The 24616-nt window shown below is 28.6% G+C and overlaps 1 protein-coding gene across 1 annotated transcript; it reads right to left on the bottom strand.

Annotated features, from left to right (window-relative positions):
- Window positions 1-379: 379 nt before the first annotated feature.
- Window positions 380-24396, bottom strand: LOC136989305 (nuclear receptor-interacting protein 3-like). Its single transcript, XM_067287427.1, has 7 exons — window positions 24237-24396; window positions 4370-4543; window positions 4159-4299; window positions 4003-4085; window positions 3781-3917; window positions 3031-3086; window positions 380-1735 (listed from the first exon to the last, which is right to left on the bottom strand). The coding sequence occupies exons 2-7, from the start codon at window positions 4484-4486 to the stop codon at window positions 1589-1591; spliced, it is 681 nt and encodes a 226-aa protein (XP_067143528.1). The 5' UTR covers window positions 4487-4543; window positions 24237-24396; the 3' UTR covers window positions 380-1588.
- Between the last annotated feature and the right edge of the window lie 220 nt (window positions 24397-24616).

Genomic DNA, 24616 nt, shown 5'->3' with positions numbered 1-24616 from the left:
GTGATGAAAAATAGACATAAGTCCCACAGAAGATCCCATTTTTATTGAGTAAAATTTACTATTAAATGAAAAAGAATTGTTTCTAAAATACAACTTATTAACCACTGTAAACAATTTTGTTCTTGGAAATTATTTCTTTTTATATTTTTCATGTTTTTTATGTCTAATGAAGCTATTTTTGTTATAGAATTAATCTTAATATTTTTAATTTCCTTAATAAAATGTATAATTAATGAAATTCATGCCAATCGATTAAAAAATATTTTCCATGCTGTTTCGTCATTATTTGAACAGTCAGACTCACTAGAAACGTCACTAACACTGAAGGGCCATTACTGAGACCCCATTCGTAATGCCCTGTTAATAAAAACTATATGTATAAGTAACAAAATTAAATTTATTATATGGTTTTCATTGATACATTTAAGACATTAAATCATACTGTTTACAAGATTTAATAAATTTGCCAAGATAACACACGTATACAATTTAATAACTGTACATTAAACAAAGCATTTACCATAATTACGAATTTAATTATCTTATAATAATGATTAAAAACAGAAAAACTTAAAATTCAAATTCCGAAAATATTTCTTCAAATTGCTTCAAATTAATTATAACTGATACAAATTAATTAGAATATTGAGATAATTTATAATTAGTTTTAAACAATATTAAAATATAAATTATGATATTTTAAATATTTTTTATGAATTTATTTAATTTACAGATTATATATAAATGTTGTTCGTTAATTACTTTCCGAGAAGATCCATTTCTTCAATATTGCAATGGTTTGAAGTTGTAAAATGAATCAACAAATTATCAAAATATCACAAAATCAACATTTGATTCATTGAAATTTGTACATAATTTTATTCATTAGGATTCATTTTTCAACGTAACATTCGAATAAATAATATAATCGAGAAAATATTTAATAAAAATGCAAAAACACTTCTGAAATTTACGTTTTAAAACGGGAATTTCAGTTTATCCGAAATTGTTTTAAATTATTTATCTTCAGGAATAATTTTTGAGTCAGATTATTAATCATTCTTCAGATTCTCTTAATAAATTTAATCACTTTCTAAGAAATTTTAATTATAATGATATTAATTTCTATGTTTTATTGTCGAGTATTATTTTGTGATGGAATTTTGTTTTTATAAAACATTTACATTTAGAATTTGTACCTTTTTCGTAATTTATAAACGCAAATTTATCGCAATCATCACACATAAAACTTTGTTTAATTATACATTTTAAGGCTTCTATGAACAATAATTTTTTCAATTGAGATCCGAAGTGCTCCCAAAATTCAAATTTTACACAAACGTTCAATAAATGTAACGAAGAGTGAATTGTGTTGGCCAAAAAATAAGGTCAAATTCTGGCTCCAAAGTCAAAAAAATATGTGGTCAACGGAGTCCATCTTGCTGGAGAAAATTTTGATGAAACTTATCTTTGGATCCCACGAATTTTTTTATGCTTTGTTATAATTATATATTGATTTATTTTGTAATTTTTCAAACGATGAAACATCACATTATTAAGAATGATTATAGTTTTTTAAATTATTTTTCTAAAATAAAGAATTTGAAGATGAAAAATTAAAACCGTTTGCTGATTTTCGTGATAGCAACATGACATCTCTATTGTTTAAGAAGGATACTCTTTCTCCTTTATGGCCTGCCACAGTTAATGAAGAGTCTTCGAAATTAACGATACACTAAATTAAATGAAAGAAGGAAAAATAAAATAAAATTAAAGACGAGATTTTAAAAGAGTAAACTTCATTCTGTATTAGAAAAATTGCATCATCGTTAAGAAATTATTACCATAAACATTTATGATAAAATCCATCTTGTAAGACAAGACGTTCTTCTAAATGCAACTAGATTAACTGAATTCGAGATCAGTCAATACTCTCCAATTAAACTGTGCGAAAATAAAAAGTATAGGCGTACCATAATTTGTAGATGTCAAGGTAATGTGCATGATAATGTTTTAACAAAGGTAAGATCTCTTCACAAGGCATTGAACGTAACATCTGCAATTAATAGTAAATCCGAGTGTTATGAAACGATAATCATCTCGCAATAGATAATTATTACATTAATTGATTCGACATACCATTTCATAACACAACAACGAGTATGTACCTCTATCTCTGCAAGCCATTTTCGAATAATTTGCATGCCTATTCGTTCAACTGATCACTAGAACTAATCAGATGTCTAATGATCAATAGCAACAAATTTAATTCAGTTTGAAATGCAGAATTAAGTTGTTTTATCTTTAGCAAATAAAATTTTTTCTGTTAATTAACGATTGCCGAAACATAGCTGTTAATCATGTTTTGTGGTGTCAGATTTTATGAACAATAATGCAATAAATCATACAATAGCGTCAGAGATAACTGCATCCACAATAAATTATGGAGGGATTTATCATTGACGTTTCTTCGCATTACTCGTAGCATCATTTTATTTTACGTAGAGAGTTTTCTGTTTTTTTTATAATAATCTAATATCTTCAATTTAATTAACAATGAAGCCGTATCAGTAACTAGCATTGTGAGGAACGTCTACGACATGTGTTTTGACATTATTTAATAATCGTATATCAAATACAAACTCGTAAACGCATACTTAGTGGAATGTATAGCCATCATCTACAGAATCATCCTCAAACGACAGCCATAGATGCATTAAGGACATTCATTGTAATTCATAATTCCATTACGTAAAATGTGAAATTTGTATTGAAAATCATAAATGATTTATAAGTTATACATACTGGTCCAAAAGTCCAACTGTGGTAACGGGATTATATCAAAGGATTTATATATATATATATGGCTAAGTGTTATAATTTGTGTATTGAACAAAAAGAATCCCATTTTAAACAAATTTTTTAAAGCGTATGATTTAAAACTTCGTTATATATTATTTTCATCTTTTGAAATAATGATTTTTTTGTAGTGATGCAATTTATCTATCACAACATACCTGAAAAACTCACCTGAGTTTTTCTTAGGAAATCAATTCCAAGACTAATATCCGGAACACTCGATTCCACTGAAAATTTTTGAATATTTAATATTATATTATTTAAACTTATTGGTTCTCATTACTTTTGTAAAATTAAATAATAAAATTAGACAAAGAATAACAAGAAGTAATTAAGTTCAACATCAAAAAAATAGGCCTTTTATAGTATTAAATTATAAAATTAGTAATGTCTAATTTTATTAATATATTTTTTTTTTATAAAATTCATGTTGATATACACTTAATATATTGATAATATATTGGAATATGTGAGCGAATTAATCTATTTTTCTCTTAACAATTAACAGGAAACCAAAGAAACATTTAATACTTGAATTATTAATGGTAATAATTCATATTTTATAGCTGGAAGGCCATTCAATATGTAATATTAATAGAAAACTATCAAAGTTTAATGATATATTCACTAACAATATCGTTTATATTTGAAAATAATTTTTGTAGCTTTGTATATATATAAAGTTTAAAAATATACTAGAAATCAAAGTTGAATTACAAGTGATTTTTACTGCTATGACAGTTAAGATCATTAGCATTGAGAATATAATATTTATGACCTTTGCCTCTTCAACGTATACCTGAGAATTCCATTCTATGTACTGTACATTACAGGATTTGCAATAGGTTGAAGCAATTTTCTAGATTTGTCATAACGTCTGTACCGATTTTATCTTAATTAACACGAATATTTTCTACTTACCAACGTTAAATTGAGCTATTTGCTGCCAGCTACCAATCGATAATTCGATGTATTTTATTTTCCCTTTAAATTCCGGTTGAGGTGTAGATAATGGATTCATAGTTGTACTAGGTTCTGGTATAACGCTATCCATTAATCTTTAACAAGTAATAAAACGTTCAATAATAACAAAATAGAACGATACAGACTTCATCATAAATATTGTAATTTTATAAATATTACCTTAACCTTTCGATCAGATCCATCGATATGGTAGACACCGTGGATGAGGTATTAATCAGAGCATATGTTTCCAAATTATTACACTTCAAGTGGCAAAGAATAAGATGTTATTAATATCTTACAAGAGAAAATTTAGAGAGAAAGAAAGGCCCTCACCTCACATTTAATTACAGGTGGCACGTGCATTCTACCCATCCTCGAATCGTCATCGAACAGAGGCATTGGCATTGTCGATATGAATGTCGGTTTCGGGTTATTGGGTTCAAAACTTTTATTTTCGAAAGTACTCGAACGTCTCTAAATTCGATAATAATATACTTGTATAATATTTTAAGAATATTTTCAATAGAAATTTTGATAAATTTACCCTTGTTAGTTGTACTGTTTCTTTCTCTAAGATTTGTTCTACGGTCGCTCTACTCCTGACTCTTCTCTGTTGACGTCTTAGAGCAATTTGGCGAATGTCAGTGTCATCATCACTCATTGTTTTGCCTGATGAGGCTTCCACATGTTGGTTATTCGAATTACGACAATTTCATATCTATAAAAACAATATAAAAATTAAATTTTCTTGTATAGAAGCTCGTCGGCGAGGGTGCCAGTTTAAGGAAGAAATGGTTGAAAATTATGATCGTAAAGTCTTATTTATATGTTAATAATCTAGTCTTAATATTCTATCTTCTCGGAATTTCCAAGAAAAGTTTTTATTTCGGACTAGAATGTAATCAAATTATATTGATATTAACTGAGAAACAGTACAGAAGTTTAAATCGATAAATTGACAAACTATTATGAATTTCATTCTTTTTCCTTGAGATAAAACAGAACTATATTATTATTACAAAATTATCAAAATATCAACGAGATTCTTCCTTCAGCAATGCATTCAATAATCCTCGTTTATGGACACAAGAGAAATCTAGAATAACAAATTTAAAAAGGCAATAGAAATGGTCTTTTCCACAGTAAAATTATCAACATAAAATGATCGATTTTCATAGTAAAATGGGAGATATCTTATCTGTTAAGTTGTATACGAGTATATTTTGAACTTCTTAATTTCTAATCTGGAAAAAGAAGGACCAAGTTAGATCCTAGAAAGTAAAAAACCTGTCTCTTTCTACAAGAATATAAGCTCATATATTAGAACGTTCTATTGACTTTCAGCAGCTGTTATTGATCATAAAGGTCCTACTTATTGAGTTTGAAAGTTGAAAGAAAGACAGTTTGTTTATTATATTGTCCTAAAATGAAACGTCTCATATAGAGATCGATTGGTGCGCATTATATACAAAAATCACTCAAAAGAATCCACTTCTATTTGCTTAAATACTTAAAATTAATTAATTAAAATGCTTAAAATTTGAAAAATACATACAGATACTATAAATTGATCTATTAAGCACAAAAATGAAGTTTTAATGTCACTAATAGATTATTTTCTTGTACTTCTTATATAAATATTCTACGCAGGAATGTGTCGTCGACTCCATTAAAACTACGTTGTAAAAATAAAAATTATAATTTCATTTAGCATTAACTCGATAAAAAACTTATTACATAAACCGAAAAATATATTTAATACATTATTTTTCTGATTATATAATACGAATTTCAATAATTCCACTAGAAAATGGGCATTTAATATATTTATAAGTATACATCTACATTGAATATAACTGTATATCTAACAGTAACTGCTGTTCTTTCGATGTTTACCAATTTGCACGGAGTTCGTTGCGTGCAACGGTACACATGAATGGTATAGTAGTTGCTTTGGTGTCTACTCGCCTTTATAACCAGGAAATAATAAGAGAAAAAAAATTAAAAATGAAATTATAAATAGTAAATATTTAACGATTCGGTAAGAACAAGAAAAGATCTATTGATAAATAAATTGTTAAAGCGCAATATTTGGGGAAAAATATTTTTAATACGATTAAATATAATAAATTAAATAGAAATTTATAATGATTGGTATAACTTTTTGGTGTGTGTATTAACCGTAATTTACGTAATTTTTGTCCCTATATACAGTCGAACCTCCAATAACGGACACCTGTAAACGGCGGCCGTTTTTTTCAGGAACGTTGAACAAAAATGCATACAGAATAACCTCTAAATAACGGCCATTTTTTATATTCCTGTGTCAATGACTGTATTTTCAGAGGTTTGACTGTATTTAATCGATATAAAATGTATTATTCAAAATCTGGTTAATGTTACCTATGGTTCCAAGATGGCGGCTCGTCTGATTCCAGCAAGGAAACAGTGGGGATGCACGTTCTAACCTAACCTATTCTAATAATTTTGTTGGTAATAATTATGGTAATTTATTAGAATAGGTTACGTTAGGTTAGAACGTGCATTCCCACTGTTTCCCTTCTTCTATTTGCTGGAATCAGAGACGAACTGCCATCTTGGAACCATAGGTAACATTAACCCAACATCTATTTAAGGAATGGCTTTATAGATAATTAAATCGAAAAATTATTATTCTCCGATTTTTAATATTTTTTTTACATTTTATTAATAATTATAAAATATTTCTATATACATTTTCATATTTAAAATATAATTCTTAGTCTCTAGGGTATGTTTATTATTATTCATGCAAAGAAATCGCTTGAAAGAAGGAGATTAGAGCCTTATAAATCGTAATAAATTATATTTTACTATAGCTTATATTCATAATTTTTCATAAAAATGAATATTTTTAATAATCATAGATTTAATTAATCTATAAAATACTTTTTTAAATAAAAAAAATAATGCACTCGTATGATTACATTAAAGAGGTCGGCCGAAGAATATTTGCATGAAAAGTACACTCCAATTATAATGTTTTCATCAGAATTGAGCTGGAAAAATAATAGTTGAATTATTTAGTTAATTAATTATTAATATAACTAATGAGAGATAACTAAACTAACTAAAAACTCATTAATGAAAGATAAAAATAGTCAATCGTATTCGTCTATCGATTGATTTGTTGGCGCGAGGCAACAATGCACGATAGTCTATACACCCCAACTTTCGCCCATTGCGAGCGAGATTAACCCATAATTCGGTGGTCCAGCATGGAAGAAGATAAAAAACATTTCAACAATACAAATTACCTATAAAAATCGTGAGTGCTCCAGTGTGAATCCCTCAAGATGGCACGTTACCACGCTATAATCCACTCGACTATATTTATCGAAAATAGCTTAAATCTTCAAATTTCTTTGTATTACATTCATAAAAACATTAACTTTAATGATTTTCTTGAGGTTTCTTAGATTTTCAATTCCAGAATTTCTTAAATGAATAAGTACATCAATTGATTTTATGCGAATGGTCAATCAATTCAGACAGCGACGTGAGTAGTAGCTCCGTTTCAAGTAACGTAATAACGATCACTTTGCTGATTTATGGCTGACGTATAACGTGTTTTCGAATCCATTATATAATATTTATAAATGTATAAATCGATAAATTACAAGCTTCTTGACTGAAATTTCCTCTTCAACGAGTTAATTTTCTCAGTTTTCGTATGATTTGGCCATTAATCTACGATTTTTTATTAGATTCTAATGATGATATTCTGATTTTTTGAGTAGATAAGATCAATATTATTAAAATAAGGTCTAAAATGATGACTAATGAATGCTGTCCAAATGTATAAAATCATCAACAATAATATGTCTACAAAATCAATATAATTTTATGTACCGAGGAAGTCACGAAGCAAGTATCATTATCATGCTGACGTAATTTTAATAAAATATTATTAATTTTTAAAATTAAATCGGAGTTATAATTAGAAGCAAACTAAATGCTTCCTCGAGGAACCTTTATAGCACGAAAGTATTTGCATTTGATGCCAATTAGTTCCAGTTTTCAGGAAAAGCCCTTTGGTTCGGGCTCAGGAAAAAGGAAAACCGAAAAATTTACTATTTTATGTAAAAAATATGATGCAGAAGCGTTATAAAAAAATCCGTTGTCACTGATTCCCAGGCCCTAAATATAAGATATCCCTTAATTAGTTGGTGCTTATGATTATTCAACATATTTCGAGGCCCTAACTTATTACCAATTATTTAGTGTTAAGAATTTATTTTCAATATATAAAACTAGACCAGGCCTGGCCAACCCAAATTGTTTCGCGGGCCACTTTGATCACGTGTAACATTACGGTGGGCCACAATTTAGGCAAACATGCTTTCAAAAAAGTAAAACAAATACAAAATGAATAAGATTTTATTGTTATACCAAGAGTTCGTACTCGTACTTGCGCATTACAACGATGACACATGCAAATTTTCATTTATTTAATTGTTTTGGTATACACATAACGGGAAACAAAAGTTTTAAAAGATATATAATATCGCTTAGCGGGCCACACAATTTAACGTGACGAGCCGCGGGTTGGCCAGGCCTGAACTAGACAAACAGAATTATTTGTATCTTCAGTCAACCCATGATGTATTAAAAGAGGGGGAAAAATCTTTATAACAGATAATGACAATTAATAGCGTCATATCCACAAATATAATTTTTAAAAAATACATTTATTGTAATATAATTCCTATAAATAAGCCTAGAAAAAAGTGGGACTAGTAGCAAGGTGCTGAAAGTAATGAAGTCCCAGCACTTTGCAAATGACCGGATCGACAATAATTTTGTCAAGAATATATTACTCCACAAAACTATTGTAATTGTGGAATAATTTTCCTCATTCCATTACATTATAAAATATAAAACTCATCCATTTACAGAAACTCGTTAAAGCTTTTCTAGCTTAACACCATTCGTCATATGTTATTGCACACCACATAATAATTGCTCTTGCGAGATCGCTCTCCTTAATTACTCCAGATATTTTGGATTGCTATTTTTAGTTTTAATTAATAAATGAATACTTGATTAATTAAATACGATTTTGGGATTTCATCATTTATATGTTGAATGCCAGTATACATGCTTTCAATATAATTGTATAACACAATAAATAATCAAATATACGTTTATGTAAGTATGCCTAGATAAACAGGTTCCAATAAGGCCTTGGTCAGGGCCTCAGACACTGGAGATCCCCAAAATTTAGCACTTTTCTCAGGCTTTGAATAGCCTACAATAGGATATGGTATTCAGGGCTTGAGAAAAGTGAGAGATCCAGGCCCTATTTGGGGTTATTTAAAGGAATTACAAAGAATTTTGATTCTTAATTATCAAAACAATATAAAATTCCTTCATTTCGTTTTATCGAGAATTTAATTCGATTACATATTTATATATTTCGTGATTTTCGAACTTTTTATACCCAAAAATCGATCCAGCTAGAGAGCACTTCAGAAATTAAACACACCAGCAATACTACACGTCAACAATACAAAAAACAAAAAAAACCTTTGTAAATTCTAATATTTACTTAAAATATGAAAAATATATACTTAGAGAAAACAATTTAAATAAATCCGAATTAATTCTTTATTTATTTTCCATTTATACGTCACGATCAAGATACGATCTCATATATTGATTTAACGTTCTTTATATAAGTCATACATCATCATTCGCTCGTTAAACGTGATTTATTCACAGATTTCACAATTAAAATTGTCTGTTATTAAAAATTTTTCATAAGCCTAACAAAAATTAATTGTTCTTAAATTATATTTATATAATATTTGAAGAGATGAAGCTTCTTGGCAATCTTTCCGATCTTCAAAGGGATACAGCATAGTATTTTGGTGATTTCGTGAATCTTTGAAGGAACGAAACGTAGTAACTTGTCCTGAACAGCGGAAATTTTCATTATTAAATTATTTTTATCGCAAATTTTTATATTATTAACAGAGAATATTGTGTTTTCTTCCTTAGAAATTACGAAAAGACAAACTAAACCCATTATCTCATTAAGGATTCTTTATAACGGATTAAAAATTTTCGGATAGTTTTTGAAGTAAAATATGAGAATAAAACAGATTTCCAGTTAATTCAATTTCACATCAAATTATATTTTAAAAGTAATAAATGAATAATTCTAGAAAAATCGAAATCAAATCATACACGATGGCCCAAAGATCTACGAAGTTTAATTCTTTATTACAAGTCTTACTCGAATATCGTTCAAATCAACATATTAAACTGTATTCAATATGTTTGTCTCCAATTTCAATCTCAAGTTTCCTGAATCTTGTCACCTTGACACAACCACCAAGCTTTCAAGAAACACGTCTCTTGGATTGGTTTATTGGTTATAACAACGCGACACATGGGCGATATGCCGAAGGGGGTGCCTTTCTATGAGGAAACTGATCCCTATTTAGTAGTTTCAAACGTGAAGAAAACCCGGAAAACTCCACGTGGCTAACCCATTGCCAGATGCGAATCCACGACCAACTATCAGTGGCCGAGTGGCTAAAACCACTCGGCCACTAGTGTGCACGTCTCTTGAAATAAAGATGATTTTACACTCGAGCTCCCTCAAAGTGTTTTAAGTGACAGTACAACCGATCCTTGAGAAATTTTCATAAGAAGTTTCAAAGATTCAGTTCTGGAGAATTCTCAGACCAGTCAATTTCGCTTTACACGGTGATTTCTGTAATGCAAAACAATGGCGGCATCTCTATCCGAAATAGTAATTCAAAAGGCTAAAACGAATTCAGTGGCGTGCCGTCATTGGAAGCGATGGAAGCGCCGCTTCCACCTTCCAATGACCTTCCCTTGTATTTTATAAAATATAAATTTTCACATTTTAACGTACTTTGAATTAATTAAAATTAATATGTTATTATAACTGCATTATGTATCTTTTACAAATTTCCATACTACATGTGAAAAAAATCGATAAGATTGCTATTGTATATTCGAATAATTCAGTGGCGGAAAGAATGTCGAAACCGGGTCAGTTTCCAATCAGCCAGATTATATAGGCATTGGCACATGCGGTTTACAGTGCACCAACCTCGCCCGGTTTAGCTGGTAGAAGCGACACACGCGTAAAGCGTCCAACTTTATATCCCGGAGCGGTTATGGGCTGTTAGCCGTCTGCTAGATATTCGGCCACCCTCGCCTGATTATGTGAATCATGAGCAGACTAGATCAACGGCGGGCAACCCCCGGCCCGCAGGCCAGCTACGGCTCGCGAAAAGTTTCTATTTGCCCGCGAGATCTTTAATAGATTATTAAATTGGAAAAATAACTAATTAATAGTTATATTAACTATATTTGTAATTTTCGAAAACGATAAGAGAAATAAATCTAGTAATTAATTTTTTATTTATTTATTTCATATTTGCAGACTAAAAAAAACACAAAATCACAAAGTCACAAAAAGGCGTCAATTAACTACTACGGCCCGCGGAAAAAAACGTTAAATTTATTCTGGCCCATGTTATAAAAAAGGTTGCTCACCCTAGACTAGATTTATAACTTAACCCAACCGATAGCAGTTTACTGGCACGTTTTTGTGATAGTTCTGTATAGTTGACAGGAGTTTTAAAAATCCATTAAAATATTTGATATATTTATTCTGCGTTTATTCCGCTCTCCCATCTTATATTACTTACGGATTTCAATGTTAAACCGGTGATATTACGATTTAGTATGTCCTATCTGTAAGCGGATGCAGATAAAACGTGTACAATTCTTGTACAATGTTAAAAAATTAACTGTTACTTTGGCATCATCATTTACAACCAAATTTAATGAATGAAACGCACAAGGTACAAAAAAGCTCTAGAATTCATTTTCCTTAAATTTACGATCTAAGTATCCGTTGTCATAAAAATTTGTCTTTCCAATGTTTTCCCAAGACTACAGATATCCAAGTACAAAGTAACTGGTTTCGACTTATTTCTACTTAAGAAGTAATTAAATAATTAAGAGATCAGGGAATGGGGACATAAATAAAACCCTGTTGAAAGAGCCAGAATTTCACTTAAACAAAAGCTTGACCGAACCAATCACTCGCTCAGTACAGTGGGGAACTGATTTCCGTGTACACCTGGTATTAAAACGAATTAGTTAGAAAACAAATGACTATTAAGTTTAACATATTTAGATTTTTACAGCTATGATGAGAAACGTTTAAAATTTACAACAGCTCTGTGGCGTCCTTTGAGATATACTAGTGATGCGACAAAAGAGGCATTTGACATTGACCGGTATCGGCACCTTCGGGATTTGGCACGCACACACTACATACCTACCTGGACCGTCTCAGATTCCATCCATTAGCTACTCGTATCGAGCTATTTGACTAAGTGGATTGTTTTAAAATTTAAAAAGTAAAGAATATTTTATGTTATTTTTATGTACGTTTCTTTACAAAGCTATATTTTAATTATAATTTTTTTTTAAAAGTATATTAATACAATTGAACAATATATTGTACCAGGTATGTATATCCATCGCAATTTTATTTCACCGAGTAAGTTTTTATAATTTATCTTTAATTTTAGCCCTTATATCGTGGCTAGCGATTCAGAATGTAATTGTGATATTAAAAATACTTTTAGAGAAGTCTACAGTTTTTACTGGCTTATCGAACAAATGAATACGAATGGACCCTAGACCAGTGATTCTTAACAGGGGGCCGCGGCCCCTGGGGGTCCATAAGAAGTTTGCCGGGGACCGCCAAATTATGCAAAATTTCCTTCGGAATATAATAAAAAGAAAATTGATGTATAACCGAATATCGTATTGAAAAGTGAAATAAGAAAGATAAAGTTTTCCTATTTAGTTTTTTTTATTTGTTTTTTATTTCTTCCTACATACAACTTTGTTAGTACAGAAGAAATAAATGCAAATATGCTACTTACACCGCAGTATTTACTTCTTTTATTCCAAAGTAATTCTAAGAAACTATTAATGCTTGGAATTTTAAAAATAATTATGCAAAAATCGTAGGCTTAGTAGTAGGGTTAGAAAATGTAAATGTTTTTGCAAAAGATATGCAAAATCTTTACGACAAGTTGTGGGTGTTTTAGTTTAGTTTTAGCATCGGCTTTGGATCTAATAATAGTGCATTTCTTTCTTATATTGTGTGTTTAGTTTTAATTATTTATAATTAACCCACAAAAATGAGCAAAAAACAGAAAGGAACATTAGAAAATTTTTTTAATGTAAGTAATCACGGACCGGGACCTTCAAAAAGAAAATATATTGAAGAAAATACTAGTGAAAGTTCCGACGATGATACAGTGAAAAACGCAACGGAAAAAAACCACAAGTCCTAAACTAAAGGTATAAAATTAAGTAACATTAAAATTAGAAAACACGATCGTAATTATATCAAATATGGGTTCGTAAGAATAGAAGTTCAAGGAATTACAAAATCACAAGAAATCTCGTTAAATTACTGTATTTTCGAATATTTTTTGTTTTTTCTATGAATTTTTAATTGTTTATTTTATTTTTTGTTAAAAATAAATGAGTTTTTATGTTTAATTGTGAAGTTTGAATGTTATTTAAATAGAAAATGAAATAATAAAGTTATGATTTACATTTATTTTATAAAAAAAATAAAGCAATAATAAAAAAATCAATTTATTATAGATAAATTATCAAATATAAATTATTATTTAAAAAAATGAGGGTCACAAAAAATTATGAAATATTTGGTGGGCCGCGAGTATAAAAAGGTTAAGAACCACTGCCCTAGACCATCACTGACGCGCAATTAACTGATTGCCCCTGGAAGTCGGCTTCTTACAGAAACAGCTTCCCTATCATCAAATGTCACGGCACGCCATTGAACGAATTCAAATTTAAATGAAAACAATTAATAAACAAATCACTGGAGTACGTCAGTGTGCCAGAAAAGTTTCATTAAATTATATTCGTACATTGCAGAGATGATTATATTTAAATTAAAGACGTTAGACCACTCTACACTAACTTTAGAAGGTTGTAAAGATGAAATTTAGGTATTTCGATTTCTTTTTTCTAGAAACGACCGGAAAAAATGTTCTATAACGTTCGGTTTGAGTATATAAGTAGAGTAAACCGAAGGGCGTTTCTTCTAGAGTGACCAAATCTTGAAATTAAAAAGGGGGTAATTAGACGTGACTCGACTTTTGTATTAGTCTACGCCAAGACCTAACCGTCAGTAATTGATTGACTCATGGATTTAAAAAGTCTAGAATGCGCAAAGTAATTAATAGTAAACTCCGTGAATGTTTTTCAAAAGTAAAATTTTTATTCCATTCGAACTTATACTAAACTTATTGAAGGTACTACAAAAATATGTATTAAATTAAATTAACTTAAACTTTAATGTTCAAAGTTCAAAGTTAATAATGACATTATTAGTAACCGGATCGTCGATTTTTGAGGATTTAATCTTAGCTTCATCACACATTTCATCGGAAATAGATACATCGGTAGTGTCTGACAATATGAAACTTTCGAAAGGATACAAGTGGCGTGCTGTTGCTCTATCACTTCAAAAATGGCCACAACACAGGCTCACGATCAAAGGGTTTTTGGGTGAACAAGAGTCAATCGGCTGTTGCAAATGTCAATAGGCCGAAAGTGCAGAAGAAAGCGACAATCCGCGTTTGTTTGGCGTCATGTAATGGAGCTGCTTCCAATCAAAATCACGGTCACGAAAGAACTCCACTGCGAACGACTGGTTTATTTAAACACCAAGATCAAAGAACTTAGTTTAAAAATTGACAACATCGACAACACTACGACAATGCACCATTACGACATAGAGCAAATATATCCTTAGAGAAATCGGTCATTATGGGCTGGAAGATTCTCCTTCATTCAACTTACAATCAACACTCGGTGTCAAATGACTGCCATCTATTTCGCGCCCTGCGGAACCACACAATTCAATGACAATACCCGACGTCCGAGACACTCTTTAAAGAAAAACCTCTCTCATCCTATGCTCGTGGAATTAAAAATTTGCAGGATATGTGACTAGATGTGATTGATAATGATGATAATTACCTACAAAACTGAAATGTAATCGTTGTTGAGTTAATTGTCAAGTATTTTGTTTTCAAAAACGTTTAAATTTCACCTTTACGATCCGATCATTATATAATATATATATTATATATAATATTTAATAGCTATAAAATTCCAGCAACGAGTTGTTTCACTTTTCCGGTAACCTTTGATGCCGTCACCTGTTATAAAGTTTTTTAATGAATTATGCTATTTTTAACTATTATAAAATGGCAAAAACCTTAATTTTGAGGGTAGGGATGGGTTTTATAAATGTAAATTGTAAATGCTAATAACGAGTAAAATCTTCATTAAGGCGACCCTACTGGAGATACGCACTACCCCATTATCTTCCCACCCCTCAACCTTTAATCACCAAAATTTAACAGCATCAATCTCTCTAATAAACAAAACCTCCCTGCAAAATTTCAAAAATTTTCGACAAAAAGCACGGGAGTTATTAAGCTTCAAAGAGGGTGACGAAAATCGTACCCCCCTTTACACACTGACATCCATACACACAGAAAAAACTAGGGTTTCTCATTTCCCGGTCTTTTGCTTGTCCCGGGATCCCGGGATAAAAGTGAACTGTTTCCCGGGATCCCAGGAAATCCCGGGACAAAATTAATTATTTTTAAGATATACAAAATGTCATGAAATCAAATGATTTAATTATTTTTCGTTTTTTAAAGTAATTTAATACGTTCTGCATCCTCCAAAATCATATTAATAATGCTGTATAAGATATGTATTAAAAATTATCTTTGAATTACGTAGAAATTTTCACAAAAAGAAAAAATTTATTAAAGTCTGCTGGAAACTGCATACAGCAACGACAAAAATGCCTTTGAGTTGAGTTGAAAATTTAAGAAAAATTAAACTTAGATCAAACTTCTAACTTAGAAGGTAATTTTTGATTTTTTAACTAAAATATAATACAGAATTTTGTAAATTTTTATAAGATTTTAAAAAGCAAAGGTGGTCAATAGTCCGATCACTCAATCTAATTCTTATTTTAGTAATGAAAAGTCTTGCTACCGAGAATGCCTTTACCGATTCAATTGATGTGATTGGAATCGTGTTTAATGCATTTAAGAGAAGACAAATATTATGTGTTTTCATCTGTATCCTGAAAGATTTCTAGTTCGTTTTCGAGATTGTAGTACTTCTTTTGTTCTCTAGTATTCTTGATTTGTCTACCTCGGCTGCATTAATAGAAAGATCATAGCCCAATAATTCGGCAGTTCGTTTGTCTTTAATAATCAGGTTATGAAGAAAAACTTCATACTTGCAGACTTCGTACTCGTTTGTATCCTGGCCCAGTTTGCACAACTTGACGTTACGCAGTTACGATTGAAGCTACTAAGCATGGTTAAAAATTAAGACAGCATAAGCACACTTATTCCAGATATTACTGGTAAAGAATTTTGAGTGTTTTGCCACAAATAAGCTACGTATTGATTATTGACCATTTGTGACCTGCCATAACAAACGAAAGTTAAAAAAAAAACTAATAAGTAGGTTTAAAATTAATAAATACAAATGTATTCTGACAGTTTTTGAGTTAATGATACTTTCTATTTGCAAGATTTTCTCAACCTTAACATAAAATAAGAAAAAAGTGAATTTTTAAAAAATTTGCGGGATTTCCCGGGATAAGAAAAATTTCCCGGGTTAAAAAACAACCGGGATTCCGGAATCCCGGGATCCCGTTTGAGAAACCTTAGAAAAAACCGAATATTTTGCTTTTCTCGACGTTTCAAGGTGTCCAAGGTCCAAAAATGTAAAAATCTTGGGGGTCACTTTTTGGTCTATCGCCATACTTTTCCCTCTCTCATAACAGCCGGGAAAGTAATAACATAAGATATATGACAACTTCACAGTTTTTCTTCAAAAACTATTAATCCATAATACAATTTTATTGATTTTCCGGCTTTATCACCAGCCACGTTTAAAAACAAATATATTACTTAAACTAAAATAAATAAATTTTATATATTTTTAATAATTTACGCATTATTTATATTATCTCGCTGAATTTTTGAATTTCGAACAAGAACTGCATCCTGAAATAGAGATAAAAAGTTGGATTTTTTGGAATTAAATGGTTCGTTTAACGACCTTGGTTATGTGTTAATAATCACTTTATAATGTATAAATTATAATATTAGTTCGGCTTTCAGATAAAATAATAAGGATAGGAGAAAAACCATTTAAATAAAGTGGGTCGTAACTAGAAGATACATAACAAATATAGTGGAAAAATAATAATTTTACTTTAATTATCGTTCTAAGTATTCTTTGTAAATGATATTTAATTAATTTAGCAAAAACGTGATGCAACTTAAATGTTGATAAAAGTTAACCACACCCAAATAGTCCTCCAAATGAAAAATTAAATTCCGTCTCCAGAGAAATGAAAAATTCTTTTCAATGGACGATCCATTGTGACATAATTACGTGTCCTTGAACGAGAATTTAAATAAAAAATAAAATTTTTATGATTATTTTCCGAGTAACCAAGAAATAACGTTGAAGAAACAAAATATAATCTTGTAATATACCGAGGATATTGCATTATATTGATTAATGTTTGTATTGTCCTCTGTTCTTAAATGGAACAAGTTTCCGAGAATAGAAATTGTGTTTGTAGATGTTGGATGTTAAATATAATGCCCAATTTTTCTTTCGATTTTATTTGTTAAATATTAACCCAATTTTTAGTTATAAATCATAACAAAAATAGCAAAGTAATGAATAACTCGTATAAAATAGATCACAGATTTTTTGGATAAAATTTTACTGGTTTAAGTCCTGAAAGGTTCGTTCGATTTCAAATCTGATTGAATCGTAGAATTAAACGTCAAAATTCCTTTAAAACGATGTGCCATAAGATTTGGGTTATCATTTGAAGTTTCAAAGTTACAATCAGTTTAATGTTTAAAGTTCAAAGGTTAGAATATTAAAATAGAATGAAATCCGACAAACTCTTGGAGTTCTCCCGGTTTTTTTTTTCATGTGTCTAACATCTAAATAGGGGTCAGTTTCCCATAGAAAGTCCAACTAGAAGGTATCACCTTTGGCAGATCGCCTTCCTGTTTCCTTCTCCTATCCCATAAACCTATCAAAGTCTAATTTATCGTTCACCCAATTTACCATCCAGATATTCTCTAACTAGAAGACCCAAGACATAATTCCATACATAGGTACTGTACTTTCTGACTCCCTTATATAGTTTAGCAAGTCACTTAAAGGATTCAAATTTCACTTCGGCTATATTCTATTTACAATATGTACTTAAAGTCTCGAAATGCTTAACACATACCAATAACCTGCTCTATATTGTGTCTATAATATTATATACGACACGATTAGCATAGCCATTTATTTATACTGCATATTTCATAGTAGATGATGTGTCACTGTACCCTTTCTAATTAAATAAAGCATGCAAACGGATGAACTACAGTTTGCATGTCTGGATCCATTAAAAACAACACACTAAACTTTATTCAATTTAGTAACAAGGAGAAAAAATCAAAACAGTATTCTGTTTACAATTTAATGTTTTAAGGGCTGAAACATTTTTTAATTACTATTTTATAAATAATTATTATAATGCAATTCATTAAGCTGTATTTTAATAAAAGAAATAAAATAAAAAGCTTAATTATATTATATTACAATACATTCGTAACTTCTAAAAGATAGAATTCACTTAATTGTAAATGTGCAAGAACCTTTCATAATCAATTATGGAACCATTAATGGACACAACTGCGTGCAATTTATGATAAATTTGGAATTATGTTACATGGATTCTATGGAGGTAGAGTATTATATAAAACCAATCTTTAAAAAGAAGATGGTTATCAACAAAGACAGTTTATGATAAAGAGACCATCCATTAATTGTATGTACAGTTTAGGACGAAGGGGTGCGAGACGTACATAATTTGTACACAACAGTGAATCAAAAGGACTTAAAAACTGCACACGTAATTAATGGACGGCTCCTAGTTTCTATAGATTTAAAATAAAACGGATTTTCAGAATTACTCTTTATCGATCCGTCTGGCAGAAGATACTAATATTTTAAAACATATTAAAAATTCATATTTCATGACTAAGTAAAAGGGAATTTATTTCTTTTCTGTTTATGGAATATACTTTTCAATTAATGCTCATGTGAGGTTACCAGGAATGCCCATTTTTAGGATCATAAACTAACATCCGAGCAGAATTTTAAAATTTATGAAAATATCTTTGACTTGACTTTCACTTTTGTGAATAATTCCGTGTTATAATAAGAAATTAGTCACAATCTTAATTGTTATCATTTTCTAATTATTGCACCTTAAGGTTTGGTTTTAGTTTTATAAGTATACGGGAGGCGTTCTATGGGAAACTGACTCCTATTTAGGTGTTACTAGCGTGAAGAGAACCCGGAAAATTGCATGTGGCCAACCCTACGACCGAACTCCCAGTGTTCGGTGGTTTTATCCGCTCGTCCTTTTATACAGCCCTAAAGAATACTGAAAATGAATGAAAAAACTAAAGAACGAGCCATATTCTAACATATTTTCCATAAAAAAATCATCATAAAATTTACTTAGAGTCGATTCTATTCAAGACCAGACAATTCGTAATGGGTAATACTGAAATGAAGAACCATAGAGCTCATAGTGATCTGGCGTTAATAAATCAATCTGTTTTAAATAAGTAGTTTTAGTTAGCGCAGAAGTCTCGCGTTACTTTCGGAATAATCTCATATCAGTTGTAAATATTACATATTATAGGCATCCTGTATTATAATCTAATACAATATTGTATTGATGTGAGATGGTATGTAATGTCGAATATTTATACATTAAAATAGACAGTATGAATCACATTTAATGTATGATGTTATATACTTGTAAAAAGCATAAAAGCCCATTTCAATTCAAAATGCAATATAGAATTGAGATGCAGCTTCATACGTTTTCCATTCACCTCAATGGTCGTCAATCTTTCTAAGCAGTAATATAGAGACGAGAGAAGCATCAAAGATGCCATTGTACATATATTAATAAATGCGACATTGAAGAATTGCAGTATATACAAGTAACATTAAAAAGCAGACAAAAATAAACATTTTAAAAGACTTTTAGAATTTTTGTGGCACCTCAACGAGAAGTTTATGGCATCCCAGTATGCCCAGGCAATACTAGTTCAGAATTATTATTTTAGCTAATATTTATTTATTGTTATTATAGTTTCGTTAGTCATGTACTTATTTGTAACAAAGTAAAACACTTCTTACACATCAATAAAACTTATCATATTCTTCAGTTACATATACTGTATTTTTTTAAATTTTTATTCCTTAATAAAGCTGTAGAATATTAATAGTACATTTAATATTTACATAAAAATTATATATATATATATATATATATACTCCAACTCTTCACTAGATTTTTGCTGTATTTATGCTTCTGATTTAAATTCCGAAAGTAATTCATGAATTCACTATATTTATTTATTAATGACAGAAATACAGGATCGAATAATCATGCAAAAAAATCTTTCTTTCTTATATAAATTTGGGTGATGTAAATTTAAATATTGCTTATACTCATACGTACTTGTTGACATTTAATTTTTACGAATGGTACCAGAGAGGTGAGATGTGGTTAGTGTCAATCCCGACCGAGTGCACAACTCCGCCTACCCCGAAGCTATAAAAGTATGCGAACAAAATCAATAAAAATATAGATTTATTTTCGTCAGTCATAAAACATTTCAATTTAGGTTTACATCACTTTCGTATTTTTTTCTTTGTATAAAAGACTAAATTTTGGGATTCTCTTTGATCCTGTTTAAAAGCCCTCAAATTGTCCAACTGATTCCGTTTTTCTAGGCCTGATTACTAATGGACTTATGAAATATGGAAGGCTGGAAAGAATTCTTATGGGAAACTGGCCCTTATTTAGGTGTTTATACACTTGAAGAACACCTAACAAAAAAATTCAGGCGGTTGGTCACGTGAAAACCGGCAGTTTTCAGTGGTTTTATTTACTGGTAGGCCTGATTACTAACGAAAATTAGTCAAATTTTCTGGTCATAATGTGATATAATAACATTAAGACCAGAAAATATTAAGACCATATTTGTTGAAAATGAATTATTTAACCACAAAAGCATGTAATTTACTGTCACTATTGAACTTTAAAGACTATTTAAAAATATGTATTAAAATTAAACAAAATATTTAATTAAAATAATAATAATAATAATAATTCTACTAATGAGATATCTATTACTGATCAAATCAGTTCCGAAGAATATAAATTATGAATGGATGCAATAAATGAACAACTATGTACATATCATATTTCTGTCACTGATGAATGATTATTATGATAATTTTGTTAAATAATTTAATTTCATTTCATTAATAGAATATATACATACATGCATACATAAACCAATAAAATAAATAATTTATAAAATGAAATAATTATTTAACAATTTCAAAAATACATTTCTCTTTGTCCTATTTATATCAACAATTGTTAACTTTAATATAAAATTATAAATATAAAGATAGACATAACTTACAGGGGCATCCACAGAAAATTTTCCAAGGGATAGAGCTTGGAGACAAATACTTAAATAATTTATTAATGTAATTTTTTGGAGATTTTTACAATAGATTATAAGAATACAGTCATGGTAGAGGGTGTAAGGTTTACATATCTCAAACACTTGTAAGATCATAATTTGTGGAACATTTTACTTGATTATGAGGAAGGCAAGTATCCTGTTTGTCCCAGCCTGTGAATGCCCTCGATAACATATAACACATTTATATATGTTATATATGTTATCTATATATATAAAACACATATAACATATAATAATATATACAATATATATCATCTATAAAATTCTTAAATAATAATTATTAAATTAAGTTAAAACAAGTTCAAAACAAAACATTTAAATTTAAAAAAAAAATCTATAAAAGAATGCATTTTATTATTATTATTATTATTTATAAAATTTCTTAAAATAGAATTCTTTATTTATCTACTAGCATTTCTATATATATATATACAATATATTAATTTAATTATAAATTTAAAAAATTATAATTTTATATTAAAATATTAAATACAAGAATATTTTACTTTGAAAAAAAAAAAATATTCAGATTTTGATTAATTCTAAAGATAAATGCTCATTTATTTTATTTCACTTAACAGCACACGCTAACTTCCACATGCCATGCTAAAGATTCAGAATAAGAGCAGTCTATTGAGATCACCTTGACCTGGGTGTGGTTTCCTAGACTTTTAAGTTCAATGTTCATTACTAAATATTATGCTAATATAATAATTCTTCTCTTACATAATAGCAAATAAGATTTATAAAATGAAAAAAGCTACATTTCTATAATATTATATTTGTATATCTTTAAAAATTAATTAATTTTAAATGCTTCTTCAATGAGTCAAAAGGTACATGTTCTATGGGAAGATATACAAAATTTATGCTTCGTTCATTTAATTTATAATGTAATTTTAATGAAAGGTCACTAGAGAAATTAGGTTAATGGATGAAAATATCGGTCTAGTTGAATCTGTTTTTTTATTTTCTATAAATAATATATATATAAGATAAGTTAGATGACCCAATTTCTAGTTATATTCATGTACTAGTGGCCTTGCATCTCTCATAAAAATAATTTAGAGATTCGAATTTTTGGATATCTTTAGAATCAATATTGAAGAAGTGTCGATAAATTTATTGATTTACATCATAAAAATTTAAATTTAGTAACTTATACTACTGAAGTTTGAGAATTCTGCATAATCATAGAAAATTTATCTTTTATTGTATATAATGGAAATCATATGAATATTTTGAATAATATATTGAATAAATGGCAATATTAATATAGTTTATGCATTTATTTGTTTTAATTTATCTTTATATTATAATATATATAAATTTACTATTTTTAATTCTCATTTTCAAGAAATATGTGGAAATTCAATTACTAAAGTTTTAGGCATTGACTCTTAGAATTGTTTTAAAATATTCAGTTAGAAAATCATTTCTTATTAATATTTCCACTTAATTCATAAATAAATTACATATATAATTAATTTACAAAAGAAATAATAAAAAGTTATTAATGGAAATTGTAATAAGTATTGGCAATAATGATGATATATTGAGTGATATTATAAATTTATTAAATAATTTATTCATGAAATTGGTTTGTATTACTTCTTAATCACATTAATTTTACACAGACTTATTTAATCACATTAAATTTATAAATAACAATTTATTAATATATTTTATACAATACTTTATTGTTTTCTATTTTTAATTTTAGTGGAATAAAAAAATAAAAAAATTTAAATAATTTTCAAGCAAAAGTTTGAAAAATTCAAGTAATTTTGAGAGAAATTACTAAAAATAATGAGAAAAATTTCCTAAATTAAATTTAAAAAAAAACTGTACTTAGTATATATTTAATATCATAAAAGTTTATAAAACCTGGCACCATTCATGTAATTAAATGAATAAAAGTTGACTTCTTGACATTAGTAGTCATTTATTTATATTTAATTAATATAGGCCTACTTTAATACCAAAAATATGTTAAAGATATACTCATTGTATGTATAATGCCCATTAAAATTGGGAAATTATATTGTATATCTTTATAACTTTGTATATGCTAGTATATATGTGTGTTTGTGTGTGTATTTAATATCATAAAAGTTTATAAAACCAACTTTATAAAAATATACAAGTAGTATATATATATATATATACTACTTGTTGTGAGATGTGTTAAGGTTACTTACCCAAATAAAAAGCATATACTTATTATATATTTAATTATATTATATAACCCACAGACACAAACGTTTTTGACAGGTTTTACTGTATATATATAAACTATATACAGTGAAACCTGTTCAAAACGGAAAAGGTATTCGGTAACGCGTGATTCCGGTTTACACAGGTTTTACTGTAATATTATATTATTTTATATTACATTATATAAACATTATAATTAAATAATATATATATAATTATAGTTTCGAATTAAAGATTTTATATATTAAAATATTAATTAACGTAAAAAGTGCAAACTACAAATAAAAATGTATTAAATGATAATTAAGTAAGAGCATAAATTTAATAAATTTTAAACAAATATAAAATTAATTTCACTATTTAAATGTAATTTAAATAAATTGTACAACTTACAATTTAATTTTATCGCGGGATCCATCCTCCGAGTTCGCGGTCTTTTCTTCTTTCCATGTGATCCCGATTTTACCCAGCAAATATTTTGTAACCATGGTTACCAAATACAACTTTAGATAAGATGACCTTGGATATTTGAATCGATAACATGTGTCGCCTTCTTAGAAAGTCAATAAACACGTATATTAAAAGTTATAAATAAATATATTTTAATTTATTTTATTAATAAAAATTTTATTAGATAATTCTTATTTAATCGTAAATTGATTTCGAAAAATTTCGGAATGGAAAAAAAATTAATAAATTTGTTAACTTTTCGAATTTTCTAAATGTAACCTTACATTGCCATCTGACGATGAGAATTGAAATTAATTCTGATA

The sequence above is a fragment of the Centruroides vittatus genome, unplaced genomic scaffold, assembly GCF_030686945.1.
Source record: "Centruroides vittatus isolate TY-2023 unplaced genomic scaffold, ASM3068694v2 scaffold_464, whole genome shotgun sequence".
Lineage (NCBI taxonomy): Eukaryota > Metazoa > Arthropoda > Arachnida > Scorpiones > Buthidae > Centruroides > Centruroides vittatus.
Note: the sequence above shows the minus strand (reverse complement) of the source record. Positions and strands in the feature narration are given on the sequence as shown.

Bases quoted from the DNA above. Each gene is read 5' to 3' on its own strand.
- LOC136989305 (XM_067287427.1), bottom strand. From the start codon at position 4,486: ATGAGTGATGATGACACTGACATTCGCCAAATTGCTCTAAGACGTCAA. The intron at 4,086-4,158 runs GTGAGGGCCTTT...TGCCACTTGAAG, and splicing joins CACCTGTAATTAAATGTGAG to TGTAATAATTTGGAAACATA. The intron at 3,918-4,002 runs GTAATATTTATA...TACTTGTTAAAG, and splicing joins GATCTGATCGAAAGGTTAAG to ATTAATGGATAGCGTTATAC.